This window comes from Papilio polytes, unplaced genomic scaffold (assembly GCF_000836215.1).
Source record: "Papilio polytes unplaced genomic scaffold, Ppol_1.0 DF821400.1, whole genome shotgun sequence".
Taxonomy (NCBI): Eukaryota; Metazoa; Arthropoda; class Insecta; order Lepidoptera; family Papilionidae; genus Papilio; species Papilio polytes.
This window is the reverse complement of record NW_013527804.1, coordinates 352206-368860: the sequence shown is the minus strand read 5'-3', so window position 1 is coordinate 368860 and position 16655 is coordinate 352206. Positions and strand designations below refer to the sequence as shown.

General features: G+C 35.2%; 1 protein-coding gene across 7 annotated transcripts in view; it reads right to left on the bottom strand.

Moving 5' to 3' along the window:
- LOC106108902 (hemicentin-1) overlaps positions 1-16655 on the bottom strand; it is a 329995-nt gene that overhangs the window by 2545 nt on the left and 310795 nt on the right. For 3 of the 7 annotated variants that reach the window (XM_013290235.1, XM_013290234.1, XM_013290236.1), the window contains exons 14-28: positions 16494-16602; positions 15982-16139; positions 15540-15598; positions 13174-13341; positions 12292-12421; positions 11783-11867; positions 10361-10566; positions 9514-9596; positions 8667-8859; positions 6700-6834; positions 5910-5943; positions 3101-3840; positions 2418-2513; positions 1792-1898; positions 88-1287 (exon numbers count right to left, since the gene is read on the bottom strand). In XM_013290235.1, the coding sequence (XP_013145689.1) occupies positions 88-1287; positions 1792-1898; positions 2418-2513; positions 3101-3840; positions 5910-5943; positions 6700-6834; positions 8667-8859; positions 9514-9596; positions 10361-10566; positions 11783-11867; positions 12292-12421; positions 13174-13341; positions 15540-15598; positions 15982-16139; positions 16494-16602 (3503 nt within the window). Of the gene's footprint in view, positions 1-74; positions 1288-1791; positions 1899-2417; positions 2514-3100; positions 3841-5909; positions 5944-6699; positions 6835-8666; positions 8860-9513; positions 9597-10360; positions 10567-11782; positions 11868-12291; positions 12422-13173; positions 13342-15539; positions 15599-15981; positions 16140-16493; positions 16603-16655 lie in introns of all 7 variants that reach the window. The other 4 variants (XM_013290240.1, XM_013290239.1, XM_013290237.1 and 1 more) reach the window with 3 other exon arrangements.

Sequence of the window (16655 nt, the reverse complement as noted above, 5' to 3'; positions counted from 1 at the left end):
GGGTAAAAGCGTTAATTCGAGCAGTGTTAGAACATGGACAATTAATTAAAAAAAATAAAGAAATGAAAACATACGAAGCGGTTATACCTGGGCGATATCACTATTAAAGTCACTTTGGACGGAATTACTACGTTTAACTAAAGTTTTTTTTGGTATTGGTTTTTCAGTTAGTTTGGGTATTTGTAATGTTTTATTTGGTACTATCACTTGCTTTTTTGGTAATCCAACTTTATTTAAACCCTGATCGTTTAGTTGACTGACAACTGATTTTACCAAAGAAGTTGATGGTAAAGTGATCGAAGTATTTACTGTACTTCTCTTAGGAGTCGCTGCAACGATATTTGGTTTCTGAATATCTTTGACATTTGTATTACTGTCTCCATCTTTACTTTCAGATTCTATATCTCCTGTTTCGTTATCCATTTTAGTTATGGTTAAATTACTTTTAGTGTTACTAATTGGGTATTTATCAATCTTAGATACGTCTTCAACTGATTTAGTTGATCTAACTGGTCCGTCGATAACATCGATAGAGCTAAATCTTGTAATAAGTGGCATTGACAAATTAACGTATACATGATCAGATTTTAATGGTGAAGTGAACGGAGATAGTTTTTTTCGTGGAGCTGGAATAGGCGCGTTTAATGAATTAGTTGAACTATTGATTTGATAATTCGTCTCTTCGCAAACTTGGATGGAATCAGTTAAATTCTCAAACTGTTCTACACCACTTATGTTAGATTTAATTTTAAGTAAAGATGGATAGTTGGCATAAATCGCATCTTCATTTCTTCCATCTTTATCGTTATCTGATTCTTCTCTATTCTTGTTGTTATTAATTTCATGGAAATTTTCTCCGTAAACAGTATTTGGATAGAATCTTTCTATATTCCTTTTTCTAACTATTCTCATTGATTGGAAATGAGGTAATTTTTTATTATTCCTTGTATTTAATGAACTGAACTTTCTCGTGTCAGGTTCGGTTACCTCTTCATCTATTGTTGGGAATTGTTTTAAGAAAGTTGGTTGCATTTGTGGTAGATATGGGTTTAATAGTACAGTTTGGTGTATGGGATACATCTGTTGTATTGGTGATAGTACTGGAATCCCGTAAGTCTGATATTGAGCATTTTGTGGAGGAGTTAAGGTATAATTTTGCATAAACGGCGGACAAACGACTCTGGGAGTGAACGACGGGTTTGTCGTCAATTGCTTTTGTAAATGTTCGATTCCTTTTGCATGTTTATTGTTAGTTTCGACAACTCTGGGTTGTATCGCTTGCACAGGCTTTATATCGCATGCGATTAAAACATGAAATAAAAAAAAAAAACAAAACAAAAATTAAAATGCAACCAAAAGATAAATGTTATAAAATAAATAGGTATTAACAATTTTTTTATATATTATAAGGTGGCAAATGAGCAAGAGTTCGCCGAAATGGCGAAGCAACTTATGCTCAGACATCCACAATTGCAAATACATTGTAATCCTTTAAATGACAGAGAAGACGCACATAAATAGTAAATCCCCTTAATTGGGTTTATAGACGATTTTACTTAATTTCGTATTTTGTATTGTTTGTTTGTAAATAATTAAAAAATCCCTTTTTGTGCGTCCCCTTCACCATTAAATCCATTTTTCCTTTCCATTCTTAAGAAAAGGATGGTAAGGGAAAGATACAAAAAATTTGGACTCTAAAAATTTAAATCAGATACATATTTGTATTAACATTTTTGAGAATTGTTAAATAAAAGCAACACTCTGAAAGCAATCAGTAGGTAGTGGAGGTACCTTGTTGGGGGGCTGCTGGAGGCCGTGGAACGGCAGGTTCTCGTAGAGGCCGGGGTTGTCCGCTGCGAGGCCGTTCGCCGCATTATCTGCGCCATTCGTAGCTGGGCCTGGCGAATACAAAAATACAACATTTAACTTCGCCAATCAAATAACCTTATAACTGCTATTTTAAGATATTACTTCTTTAAGACCATCTTATGTCGTAATTTAACTCTCTTCCTCTTTACCACCCTTTTCTAGAGGAAGGGAAAGAGGATTTGACGCTGGAGGAGATGCATAATAAGGGTAAATATCTTTTTTATGTGCGTCTCCTCCGTCGGATAAGGGTATGCAACGCATCTGCAGTTGCGGATGTCTATGGGCAGTCGCTTCGCCATTTTGGCGGATTCAGGTGGCCGCTTGCTCGTTTGCCACCTTATGTTATAAAAAAAAATTATATACATCTTTTTTTAATTTAGTATAATTAGTTATCTCATTTTATCTCAAAGAAGAATATATTATTCGCATATCAACAAAGATTCCTACGTTTTTTAATTCCTTACTTGCTCTATAAAGTAATACATTTAAGTCTTTAACAATTTCTGAAGCATTTACAGCGTTTAAGTTTTTTTTAACTCTATACTTACTATCTCCTGGTTTTTTTCTCTTTCTATTCCTTGAATTGATATCGGCGACAGTCTCAACTCTGTTTGTTGTTCTATCAGGCCTTTTAAATGACACGACTAAAACATGCAACACTCAGGTAAATGCAAATCATAATTAAACGTGCCACTAAAATATCGCAAAGACAAGAGAAACCATGCATTAGAACTAGCTTAAAGTGATGTATGATAATCATTTGATTTTTCAATCATTTATTTATGTAAATAACCAAACAAAAACGAATAGGCCGGCACGCCCCCAGTAATACCACGACCGCACAAGACAGACGTGAAGTGGAAGCAATTCCGTGTACAGTCAGATGAGTGCGGTGCCGGAGGCCTAATTTAACTCCCTTTCCCTTTACCACCCTTTTCTTATAAGGAGAGGATGGGAATGGGAAGTGGATTTGACGATGGATGAGATGCATAGGAAGGGGAAATATCCTCTTTATGTGCATCTCCACCGTCAGATAAGGGTAGGCATCGCTGCTATTGCAGATGTTTATGGGCAGCGATCGTTTCTCCATTTTGGCGGATTCAAGTCGCTTGTTCGTTTGCTACCTTATGTTATAAAAAAAAGGTAATTTATGGTTGAATTGGATCAAAGTATTATCATACAAGTCTGATAGCATGAAGAGAATGTGGGTAACTTATAAAATGAGAACTACCTCCTTCAGTAACTATGACATTCGGAGTTTCGCTTTGAAAGAAAGATCTTATCCTTCCTTTGGGCAGACCATATCCAGTTTTCCCTAAATTAATTAAAGAAACAGCTCTTCTATTTGATTTATTGATTTTCTTGTATTTACCACTATCTTCGTTTGAATTGTCGTTTTTTCCTGTTAAATTTCTTATAATTCCTGATACCACGTTTTTAGAATGTCTTTTAGGTTTTCCGTTCTTTTTACTATATTCAGCTTTAGGTGTTTTGTTAGTATCAGTTCTTTCTTGATTTCTTTCTAGTAATCCTAGATTATTATCTTCTTTGTCTACTGGTTTGTTTGTATTTTGAAGACGAGCTTGATTCTTTGGACTTAACGTGTGGTTGGAATTAACATGAACTAGTACTCCTGGTTTTAGAGGCCATTTATTTGGTGTCGTTACAGTTTGTGGTTTATTTTCATTGGTTTCTGGTTTGGGAGTTTCTGTTTTGTTCTCATCGGTTTTAATCTTATTGGAATCGATAGTTGCTTGTAATTGCGAGAGACTCGCTTGTAAACTAGTGTTTGGTTTATCATTGAATCTGTTCATTTCTAAATTGTTTGGATATCTTTGTGAATCGACTAGTCTGGTTCTGTCTGAGGATTTATGGCTAAATGACAAACTGATGCGCGGAGACAAAGCGGGCAAAGCTTGCGATATGATCGACTGCGCTATGGATACTTCGTTTAGACAGCTACCGTCCGGACTACATCAATATTAACATGAAAACAAACAAAATTATTAGGATCATGCAATGACTTGTTAAATGATATTTCAGTACTAAAAAATATAACCGATTAAAATATAAAAAGGGTTATAAAATACATATTTGTATAAAATATATTATTAATGATAAATATAAACAGACGTTCGAAATGAAAGAAAATATAAATAATATTAATGAAATAATGAAATATATATATAAAATAATAAATCAAGAAGAATGCTTTCCTAACAATCTTCTTGCATGCAGTTGATGTGCAAGCGAGTCGACTACTGGAATCACACAGAAAATTCAATCAACTTCAGCAAACAGCAGTAAAAAAGCATTCCCCATCTAAATGTAAATACAAACGTTTGTTAGTACCTGAACTATTAATTGTAGTCAGTCTGAGAACGTCTGGTGTTAGAGCGGTAAGGAACCTACACAGTAATAGACAATTATAATAAACGTAATTATTAAAGAAGATAATGAAAATATGAGATGAACTGGTTCATGCTGGTTTTTAACTTTTAACAAATCAAATTCAGAGAATTCGAGGTTTTCAGAGGAAGACCGAAGAAAGTATGGATGGATTGTGTGAAATATATGCTTAAGAAAGGAGTGGATTCAGATATGACGGCTGATAGAGATGTATGGAGCAGCACATACTGTGCCGACCCTCCGTAAGGGATAAGGGCAAGGATGATGATTACAAATCAAATTCAGCTTGCTTAATTCGGATTTCAACAACTCTTAGGGCCTGTCCCACTAAATTGTTAATTGTCTGATAACAATCCAACGTGTAAATGTTATGGAAATATCAGATTTTGTTAACTCATCTGACAGTGACATTTTTAAGCTATCTATCAGCTAATGATGGAACAGGCATTTACTCCGATATTGATAATATAAAGAAAAAATATAACACAGTCGGATTTGACTAACTTTATAAGAGCGCACACTGACTAAACTATCGCATAACTGTTTTGTCTCGCTTTTTAGTTGGGCAACTAAACAGTTGAATCCGAAACAATTTACAATCGTACATTTGTGCGATTGTAAATTTAAACTTGCTTTACAACTATAATGTTCATAAGATACTGGGTTTTTTACCTAATGAGCTAAAAAATGGTACGGTGATGAGAAACCCGTATTTTATAATTGTGCGATAGTTTCAAAGGAATGCGTAAAGAGCCTTACAAATAAACGCGGTATAAAGTTACTCTGTTTATTCCTAAGTTTTACTTTCCCTCGTTTATTTGTAATGCTGTAACACTTACATACTTCGAAAACTGAATTTGTTTCGTAAAAGGTGGGAATTTTGAACATGATAATGTTCGATGACGGATTAGTTTGTCGCAGCCGATGGTCCAAGCAAATAGCGAATTCCACGCATAAAAGTGAAACAATCCGAGAACCGTTAGAACCTGTGCGTGTGGGGGGCCTGCGCCAGCAGCGGCGGCATCGAGAGCGTGTGCCAAGACTCTGCTCGGACCAAGGGCGGCGCTGCGGCGCGCACACACACAATATATACATATATATCAAATATACGATACTAGCTTTCGCTCGCGACTCCGTCTGCGCGGGATTAAAAAATAAACAAATACAAGTGTTCTTCCAGACTATACTCTACATTTATGTCAAAACGACTGAATGGATCTCGATGAAATTTGACATAAATGTAAAGCATAGTCTGGAAGAACACTTGTATTTGTTTATTTTTTAAGCGCGGACGGAGTCGCAGGTGTAAGCTAGTAAACAATAAAATAATATAAATAATGATCAAAACAGACCAACATATATATTACATATATAGATAAATAAACAATAAAATAAAATATACGATATAATACTTTAACTATAATGAATAAAAATATATACAGAATGGACTTTTAGGAATAGTTAATAATTTTATTGGAAATAATTTATGAAAGAACATAAAATAGATTTCAACGAAATTAAAAGATGTGCTAAAAGGGGATAAAATTCTTATAAACGTGAAATATGAAATCTAATATAAATTCTAAGTTATCTAAACATTCTCAAGTAACGATATATAAAACGATACTTACTTCTCTCGTTCCTCTAATTCCACGGGATTATTATCTACAGCCGTATATTAGTGTGACGTTATTTGTTAGGCGGCATCCGGAAAGGAACAGACAAAATAAGCAAAGTTAGTGACACTAAGTAACTCACATTTATCTAGATGCTAATGAAGATGACAACAAAGACATTCAAGAAATATATAGAGGGAGCATAGTACGTATAATACGTTTTTTTTGTATACATATGTATATATATATACTAGCTGTTCCCGTGTGGCTTCATCCGCATGAAATTATGACAATTTTTTATTGTTTACTTTTGTCAAATTATCAATAGCAAATGTCATGACATGATGACAAATGGCAACCTTGATGTTGGCTGTTTATGGTCCCTTTCTTTTATGAATGTTTTTCCAATTTATTTATCCCCTAAGTTTAATAGCGTGAAAATATATCATCTAAAGCGTGTCGTAAGTGTAGGGCTTTTTATAAAAGAAAGAGTTATTCAAAAATGTGCTGTGATTGCTGACATCTGACGTCACGAAGTAGGGTATGTTTACGTTTTATTATATTTGTATTTAAATTATTTGCCAATAAATATCATGAAAGCAAATTTAAATATTTATATATATTTTATACAATAGTTATTTATACTAATGTTTTAAAACAAACATGAGGTAAACCTAAGATTCCTAAGAAGTTACCAGTTAAATGTTCTACGTCCAGTCTATATATTTCTTAAAGTCTGTTTAAAATTAACAAAAAACAAAGGTGACAAGAAAGCAGAATTGGACAACAAGAGTGAAACACTTACATTTAGATTTGGTCCTCATCCTCCTGCAGATGCAGATGATGATGATGCAGAGGATGACGGTGACGACGAGCACCGCGAGGGCGATTCCTCCGAACAGCAGCAGCTTGTACTGATCTCTCCACCATACTTTGCTGCCTGGAATTATTATAGTGCTTGTTCAAATAAGTAAACGAGTAAGCAGAAATTATTAATTTTATATGTGAGAACCATTTTAAAAACAAGATGATGTCACATTATTTTCCTATTTTAAAAATATCTTCTTTTTAATCATAAACAGTGTTCTTCAATATTTTTGCTCAAAATTATTGCTCGAAATACTAGCTTTTACCCGCGATTCCGACGGAGTTGACAAAAAAAAGTAAGTAGTCTATGTGTGGTTCCTGACTATGTTCTATATTTATGTCAAATTTCATTTAATTCCTGCTGTAGTTTAGGATATAAACTCTTACAAACATAACATTTGCATCATTAGGAGAGATGTGTATATAGATGGATGGATGTTAGAATTTGTATCCCAAACAGCTTAACGGATCTCGATGAAATTTAGCAAAGATGTCTGTAAGAAAACATAGACTACTAACTTTTGCTTATTTTCTTCCACGCAGATAGAGTCGCGGGCGAAAGCTAGTTATAACATTTGTAAAAAGTATTATATACTTTTTTGATTTTTTGGATAAAAATAAATTTGAAAAATACAATAAAACTGTTTGTTACAGTACAAAAACTTCATAGAGTAAGCGACCCACTATTTTCTAATTTACACATTTTACAATTTGTCGTTATTTTAACAATGTAATTAATGTTTTAAATCTTCTGATATTTAATTTTTATTTGTAACTAGCTGTTACCCGCGACTTCGTCCTCGTGGTATTAGAAAACATACGAACTATATAAATAACAAAAAGCTATGTATCCCACCGGAACCAGACATTTCTCTGAGGAACCTTATCCCATGTGAACTCCAGACTTTGTTTTATATCTGTGCCAAATTCCAATAAGATATGTTGAACCATTGCAGAATGATCGAGTAAACATTAAAAAAACTAAATTAATGAATCCCAAGGGAACTTTAACTATTCCCGGGATAAAAAGTAGCCTATGTGTTCTTCCAGACTATGCTTTAAACTTGTGCCAAATTTCATGAAGATTTGTTCAGCCGTTTGGTTGCAAACGGTAACAAACATCCATCCATCTAAACTTTTGCATTTATAATATTAGTATGAAGTATGTTATGATCTAAATGTCTTATGTCTTTGTATTAACTTACTGTAACTTTCCAGGTTGGCTGTAAGGTAGAAAACATTGATTCAGTAAAGCCACCTATTTCGTCTTATACTATTCTGTAAATCTACGTTCCTAATTAAACAACAAGACAATCCAGTGCGTTAGTAAAGTAGATATTGATTGCCTTTCAATTTAATATGCGACCTTCAAATTCTTTAAAGTAAAGAGGAATTTACAAGGCTCTCATGATGTATGAAACTGAATGTTGGGCAGTAAAAAGGACGGATGAAAGGAGACATGTGACAGAAATGAGAATGTTAAGATGGATGTGTGGGATAACACGATTGGATAAGATACGAAATGAGTATATTAGAGGAAGTTTGAGAGTAGCCCATGTGATAGAGAAAGTAAGGAATAAAAGGTTAGAGTGGTATGGGCATGTTATGAGAAGGGATGAATGGAATGTAACAAGAAGGATGTTAGTTATGAATGTGGAGGTACAGAGGTAGACCTAAAAGAGATGGTTGTATTGCGTGAAAGGTGTCGTGATCAAAAAGGGAGTGACTGAGATACGTTATGTGGAGGACAAAAACCTATTACGACCTACGGGAGTAGGATAAGGAGGATGATGATTATTTAAGGCGGGGTTCTGGCATTATCAGCAGTGAAACATCTAAACTGTCATCGGTAGAGGCAGCGAGCAGTGTAAGGCAGTGTAAGGCAGTGTAGACAAGTGGCCTCACCCGGCACGCCGCGCTCGCAGGGCTCGGAGACGCCGACGGAGTTGTTGGCGCGGCACTGGTAGGTGCGGTAGCGCGGCACGGCGCGCAGCCGCAGGAAGCTCTGCAGCCCGCGCTGCCAGCTCGCCTCCTCGCCTCGCGCCGGCTCCTCCGCCAGGCTGTCGTTCTCCTCCTTCAGCCGCCAGCTGAACGACACCTGCGCAACACCCTCGCAACCGTCATCCCGCTTCACCCCGCTGTCACCCCGCTCTGTCCCCACGTGAGAATAAAAACTTTCATCAGTCCCACCTTTTAATCTCTATCACCAATAAGGTGACAGATTTCCATCTGGTCTGTTATTAAATGAAATAAGTTTCAATCGTTGTGTCGTAACAAATGGTGGGACGGATGAAAATTTTATTCTCATCTGTTACCACGTGGGGACAGAGCGGGCTGATGATTGGGAATAATCGTTTCCTTTTTTTTAAACGTTCTTACTGTGACCACCAGAAAAAACGACTATTGGCACCAAACAAATAACATCACAAATCTCGTGCGAAAACGCGGCCAGAGTGTTGTGACGTCATCAAACAACAAAGAGTATTTGATTTAACGATTCATTAGTTTTTGGTACATTGAATTCAATATTTCCGAACTACATTGATTTTACTCCATTTGAAGCAAAAGTCAATATATAACCCAGTATAACTCGTTTTCAATAGTTAGAACACTTTAAACAGCATGTTTCTCTTCTACTTTAGTTAATTATCTGTTGTGTTTGAAAATTGCTTGTTTTTCCAAAACTTTCAATACTTATCATGTAATTATTTAATAAGATAAATCTTTAGTTGTTATATCGCTATAAACTAACCTCAGCGGGGTTTGCGTGAGCAGTGCAGACGAGCAGTTGTTCTCCGTCCTTCTCTATCTGTTTGATACCGCATTCCGGTACAACTGGAATTTAAAAAAAAACATAAATTAGAATATAAAAAGGGAAATAATAAACCCCCAGCAATACCACGACCACAAAGAAGACAGGCGTAAAGTGGAAGCAATTCCAACTACACTCTGATAAGTGTGGTACCGAAGGCCTAATTTTAGTCCCTTTCCCTTTCCACCCTTTTTAAGGAAGATGGGAGGGAAAAGTGGATTCGACGGTGGAGGAGACGCATATGTAGGGGAAATGTCCACTTTATGTGCGTCTCCCCCTCCGTCAATGAAGGGTAGGCAACGCATCTGTAATTGCGGATATTTATGGGCAGCGGTCGCTTTCCACTTCGGTGGATTCAGGTGGCCGCTTGCGAGTTTTCCAACTTTACAACAACTTAACAATATCATAAAAAATATATACCATCGAAAGAAAATTGCGGTGTGATCGAGTGTGGCTACAAAGGTAGAGGAAGACCGAAGAAAGTATGATTTTTTTATCCCGGGAATAGTTACGGTTCCCGTGGGATTCATCAATTTAGTTTTTTAATGTTTACTCGATCATTCTGCAATGGTTCAACATATCTTATTGGAATTTGGCACAGATATAAAACAAAGTGTGGAGTTCACATGGGATAAGGTTCCTCCGAGAAATGTCTGGTTCCCGTGGGATATATAGCTTTTTGTTATTTATATAGTTCGCATGTTTTATCCTAGCACGCGGACGAAGTAGTGGCCGGCCAGCAGCAATAAGCAGTAAGCAGTAAGGGAGCAGTGCGAGTGGTACTGACACAAGACGTCGAGGTAGAGCGCGGCGCTGACGGCGCCGTGCTTGTTGTGGGCCTGGCAGAGGTAGCGGCCGGCCATCGCGCGCGGCACCGCGCCCAGCAGCAGCGTGCTGGAGGACGACAGCACCAGCGAGCGGTTGCTGTGCTCCTTGCCCTGGTTCTTGCTGGACACCTCGCGGCGCCACGAGTAGCTCGGCATCGGGAAACCCCTGACATTTAACATTCTATAAATAGCTGGAAAATTGAGTTTGACAAAATAAGGAGTAAGATGTTAGCTTGGTATGTACTCCCGAGGAATCCCTAATAGCCTGCTGCGATTGCTGAAGCAACCTTAGTACCTAGGATATTACGTAGCTAGAAATAACCTATATCTATATTTCTATAATTCTATAGTACTACTGGTATGGGTTTGTTATGAGGAGGGATGAATCGCATGTTACAAGGAAAATGTTAGTTATGAGTGAATGGAAAGAGATTGCGAGAAAGGTGACAGGATCAAGAAGGTGATGACAGAGATGATGGATGCTACTGTTATTAGGAGGATGAAAACCCGGTGCGTCGTACAGGAGTAGGATAAGGCGTTGATGATGATGATGATGAATAATCAGATGAGACAATTAAATGTAAATAATTCGGTTGCGATAAGCGATAAGGTTTGCTCATCAACCCAATATTTCCTATACTGACGTATTGTAATACAATTTGAAACACTAACTGGTTAAATAAAGATGGTAACCAGCCATGATTCAAAATATTTGTAGTTTGTGATATTTATGGCCGGATTCCCAGCTACATTTAATTCGGTGTTTATGATTCGATAACTTCATAAAATGCACTGACTCCTTACACTAATGGATCTCCATGTAATCTTACGAATCTTAGTCATATTATAAATGCGAAAGTTTAGATGGATGGATGGATGGATGTTTGTTAGCGTTTGTAGCCAAACGGCTGAACCGATCTCCATGAAATTTGACACAGGTTTAGAGCATAGTCTGGAAGAACACATAGCCTACTTTTTATCCCGGATTCCCGTGGGATTCATTAATTTTTTAATATTTACCCGATCATTCTGTAACGGTTCAACATATCTTATTGAAATTTAGCACAGATACAAAACAAAGTTTGAAGTTCACATAGGATAAGCTTCATCCTCGAGAAATGTCCGGTTCCCGAGGAATACGTAGATTTTTGTAATTCGTATAGTTCGTATGTTTTCTAATTCCACATGGACGAAGTCGCGGGTAACAGCTCGTGATAAAATAAATGGAAACTTCAGCAAACCGTTAATGTATTTTTATAAACCGATAGATGGCGTTATTTTAGTTTTTATGATTCTGATACATTTGCAATGTTAGTCAAATCAAACAACATTAGTAATTTTAAATACATTTTTAATATTATTAAGTTAATATGTAAACTTACTTAGCTGAGCAGACAACTTTTCCCGGTATTTTGTTTTCAATAACGGAGACTACTTGGGGTGTCACTGTTATGTTCTCTGGTTCATCTAAAAGGAAACATAAAAGCATATAATACTTTAACAAAATTTTTAATTTTGAAATATTTCAAATACTTAATGTAATTTCAGTTTTATAGAAAATCCCGTGTATCGCAGATATTATGTGTAAATGTAGAATTTGTTTGTGTAATATATTTCAGTGGTGTGTAAAGATGGGATGCATTTGTGTAATGTTTCAACTTGTGTAAAGATGGGATGAGTTCGTGTAATATTTCAATCTTGTGTAAAAATAGGATGCGTTTGTGTAACGTTTCAACAGTGTGTAAAGAAGGTATGCATTTTTGTTATCTTTCAACGGTGTGTAAACGTGGAATGCATTTGTGTAATGTTCCAACAGTGTGTAAAGATTGCGTTTGTGTATTTCAATAGTGTATATAGGACATGTTTGTGTACATTAGTAGAGCATACGTACACTCGACAGCAAACTTCGTGGTGCTGTTGACAGGCGGGCCGGCGGCGTTGCGCGACGAGCGGCACGTGTAGCGCGCCACGTCGGCCGCGCGCGACAGCACGCCGCCAGCCCACGCCGACATGTTCCAGTGCTGGCGTACACAATCATATTACACACAACCCATATAGGGTTGCATCTAAACATTACTACGAAGATTCTTTATCCATTTGTATTTGTTAATTCGACGGTTTTTTTGTAGCAATTACATGTTACCAACTAACATCAAAATCTTACGTATTTTTCTTTAAATAGTGTAGCAGACTTTTTATAAATTATTTGTTCTTCCGGACATTATTGAATTAAGGGTTAAAGTGGATAAATGTATAATTGTAATAAAAAATGAATTAGGTGGGGGGTAAGTAGCTAGTTGTGACAGTAAGGTCGAGTAATGCGAAGCTTGACACTGTCTTTTCTACGGTATTGTTGGCGTTAACTGGCGTGTTCAAACATTGTGCCAGTAACTGGCATGCCAGTTGCGTAGCATAGTATACTCTATTAAGAACACATGAATTACATTTAAAACTTTATAACACTATCAATTTTATACATTTTTGGGATAATTCTCAACCGTCACCCAGCTCTGTCCCCACTTGATGACAGATGATAATAAAAAGGTTCATCCGTCTCACCTTTTACGATGAGGGCACGGTTGGAACTTATTTTATTGATGATAGTGGAACTAAAAGGTGGAACGGACAAAGCTTTTTATTCTCTTGTGGAGACAAAGCGGGAGGACGGTCGGGAATACTCCCTTTTTGTATTTACAATACAAAGTTGAGACAAGCATGTAAATGATGAAAATAAAAGTTCGTGTATTACTATTTAAGTTAGAGATTTGCTTACCAAAGTAGATTCAGTAGCTTCGAAGTCATTCCGATTAACTTGAGGTTCTATTTTCCTCTCGACGACATAATATCTGTCAGTTTTGTCAGGATCAATGACTTGGTCATCTTTGAGCCACTGCACGCTGCACAGCGGAGCGCACTCCACTGTACACGACAGGGAAATATTCTGAAAGAGTTCAAAATTGTGTTCAATACGTGAACTCTCTTAAAACCTCTTCTTTGATTTTTTTAATCTATATTCAGAAAGCACTTTATTCCACAGATTAAAATATTAGTTGTCACTGTTTATAGTTTTTTTTAATCTATATGAAATAAATGTTAGCTTTAGTTTTTTGTGCAACATTAAAAAAAAAACAACTAACTGTACGAATTAATTAAATAAGCAAATTTCGCTCATTAACCTCATAAAGGTAAAAACTTTTATATTTATGTAATTATTATTTATACGCATGGCAATATTTATAGTTTAGTTTTTTTCACAATTTATAGTATTTTTTTAAAATATTGATTTAATAAACGATTATTTCACAGAACAATAAAACAACACGTCTTGAAAACAATTCCGTGCAGATTCACAGACTAAATTCTTTTCACATCTAGAACTAAGTTTACACCTGACTTTACACGTTCGTTTTAATTTTTACAAGTACATAACTAAAAAAATATATAAATGTTACGATGTTTGTTTATTTTGTTTATCTGTTTAATATTGTTTTACTACATGGCAATGAGTAATTCCTTATCTTACAGATGCGAAAATTTGGATGGATGTTTGTAAAGTATTTCCAGAATAGATTATAGGATCTAACAGATATGTTTGTTGTTTTTTTTCGCGTAGAACTGCGAGCGAAACTTTGTGTTTTATAAACAAAAAATGCAATAGGAAACTAAAATAATTAATTTTTGGATCGCTTACAAAATTATCTGAGATTTTCCGTCCTTTCTTTAATTTTTGTTATATATTTTTTTAGAAAAGCAAAGGATTACTTACACTAGATGGCGTTATACACAATTTTTTTTAAATTAATAAAAAAAACCGTTAAAAATAAAGAAAATCAGTACTTTTAGTGAAAGTTTCAAGTATATAATCAAATGATTACAGATTACGTAGTCAATATTTACAAACAAACATACGTTACGATATATCTATCGATGTATTTCAATTATAGAAATAATAGATAATAATGTTTATAGTGTCAATAATCTATTGGTAGTAGCTATTTATAACAGTTATAACGTTACACCTACACGTTAACGATTATTCATCTGAGTGTTGTCATGCGCTGCAATCTATGTATAAACAATTTTCTTTGTTTATGTTATTGATAAGGCAATATCTATCATATAAATATTATAAATGCGAAAGTGTAGATGGATGTTTGTTACAGTTTGTAGACTAAACGGCTGAACGGATTTTAATTAAATTTGCCATACGCGTAAAGCACAGTCTGGAAGAAAACATAGGCTACTTTTTATCCCGGAAATAGTTAAGATTCATTAATTTACTATTTTAATGTTTACTCGATCATTCTGAAACGGTTCCACATATCTTATTGAAATGTAGCACAGATATAAAACAAAGTGTGGAGTTCACATGGGATAAGGTTCCTCCGAGAAATGTCTGGTTCCGGTGGGATACGTAGCTTTTTGTTATTTATATAGTTCGTATGTTTTATAATACCACGAGGACGAAGTCGCGGGCAATAGCTATACTAATATAAAGAGAAAAGAATTATATTTTTGTATGTATTGAAATAACTCAAAAACTTCTTTCACCATTAAAAAGCTAGGCTATCAATAATTAACATAGGCTATTTTTTCTACTATTTGTTTATTCAACGGGGACAAAGTCGTACACAACAGCTAGTTTATTTAATAAACTAACTTCCGTCCGTGACTCCGTCCGCGTGGATTTAAAAACACAAAAGTAAGTAGCCTATGTATTACAGACTATCCTCTATATTTATGACAATAATTGATATTCATTCAGCAGTTTAGGCTAACTTTAATAAACATCCATCTAAACATTCGCATTCATATTAAGGACCTGTCCCACAACTGGCTGATAGAGGCTCAGATAGCTTAATGACGTCACTGTCAGATAAGGTAATAAAATCCGATATTTTCTACATATTTTACACATTGGATTATCAGATAATTTACAATTTGTTAAGACGGGATCTAAATATATTTTCAAACTATTAGTTAGTACAATATTGAACGAATTAAATAAAATTATGGTTATTTTCACCAATAAGTAAGTATTGGATATTTTATGAGTTAAAAATCTCGAATTCCGTTTGGACAAAGATTTTTTCGATAGAGTTTTTAATTGAAAATAAGTTAGTAACGAAATAAACTAACCTGAGATCTGTAGAGAGCTCCGCTGTAATGATTCATAGCGTATTTGAAACTTGGCGGCGCTGGAAATTGAACGTTTTAGAATAACATGCATTCAAATACTGAAATAGTAATTATTTTGATTTAAAAATATAGTATCGCTGTTCCCATGCGAATTTGTATGAAGTAATAAAATTTTTATTTTATAGTTTACATTAGTAATACAATTGCAATTGTCAAAATTTCACACATGACGGTTTTTTTCCAATTTATTTACCCCTAAAGTTTAATAGCGTGTGGGAAAGGGACTTTAAACTACAAGCTGCCAACATTAAGGAAGCAACAGTAACACTTACGGTAATTTTGACATTTACTATAAGAATTTGATTTGAAAACTATAAAACAAAGTTATTATTCCAAGTGAAGCCGCACGGCAACAGCTAGTATTGTATAGATAAAAAGTTACCTAATACATCAATATTAGCGAATGCAGGTTCCCCCTCGCCTGCAGAGTTATTTCCCCGACATGAGAAGTTTGTTCTGTGATCTAAAGTGACAGGGTCTATAGTCCAGTCAGCTGACACAATGTCACTCATTAGACGACCCCCGCGGTGCCAACGGAACCTGAAAATAACAATTTGTATTTGTAAAAAAAAAAATAACAGCGCCATCTATGTTTGGTAACTAAACAACTGTGAAATAAATTTCATAGTATCAAAATTTTTGATTTTTATAACAGCGCCATCTATATTTAGTAACTAAACAACTGTGAAATATGATTCTCAGATTTTTAAATTTTATACAGCGCCATCTATGTCGAGTAATTGGGCAACTAAAAATAATAACTTACATCAAACATAGATGGCGCTGTTATGAATTACCTTTGGAAAATTTATGAACATGGTTTTCTGTATTAAATTAAAAAATATTAATCAAATGCAGTTAAAAAGGTGAAAAATAGATATAAATGTCTTTTACCTGTTGGATTCAGGTCTCCCTTTCTCTTCCACGCTGCAGCTAACTACTAACGACTGACCCTTTATAACTCGCCAAGGAGAATAAGTTAGTTTCGCCGGACCCGGGGGATCTGGGAAATAAGAAATCAATCAAACCAATATCATTTTTTTTTTTTTTTTTTTT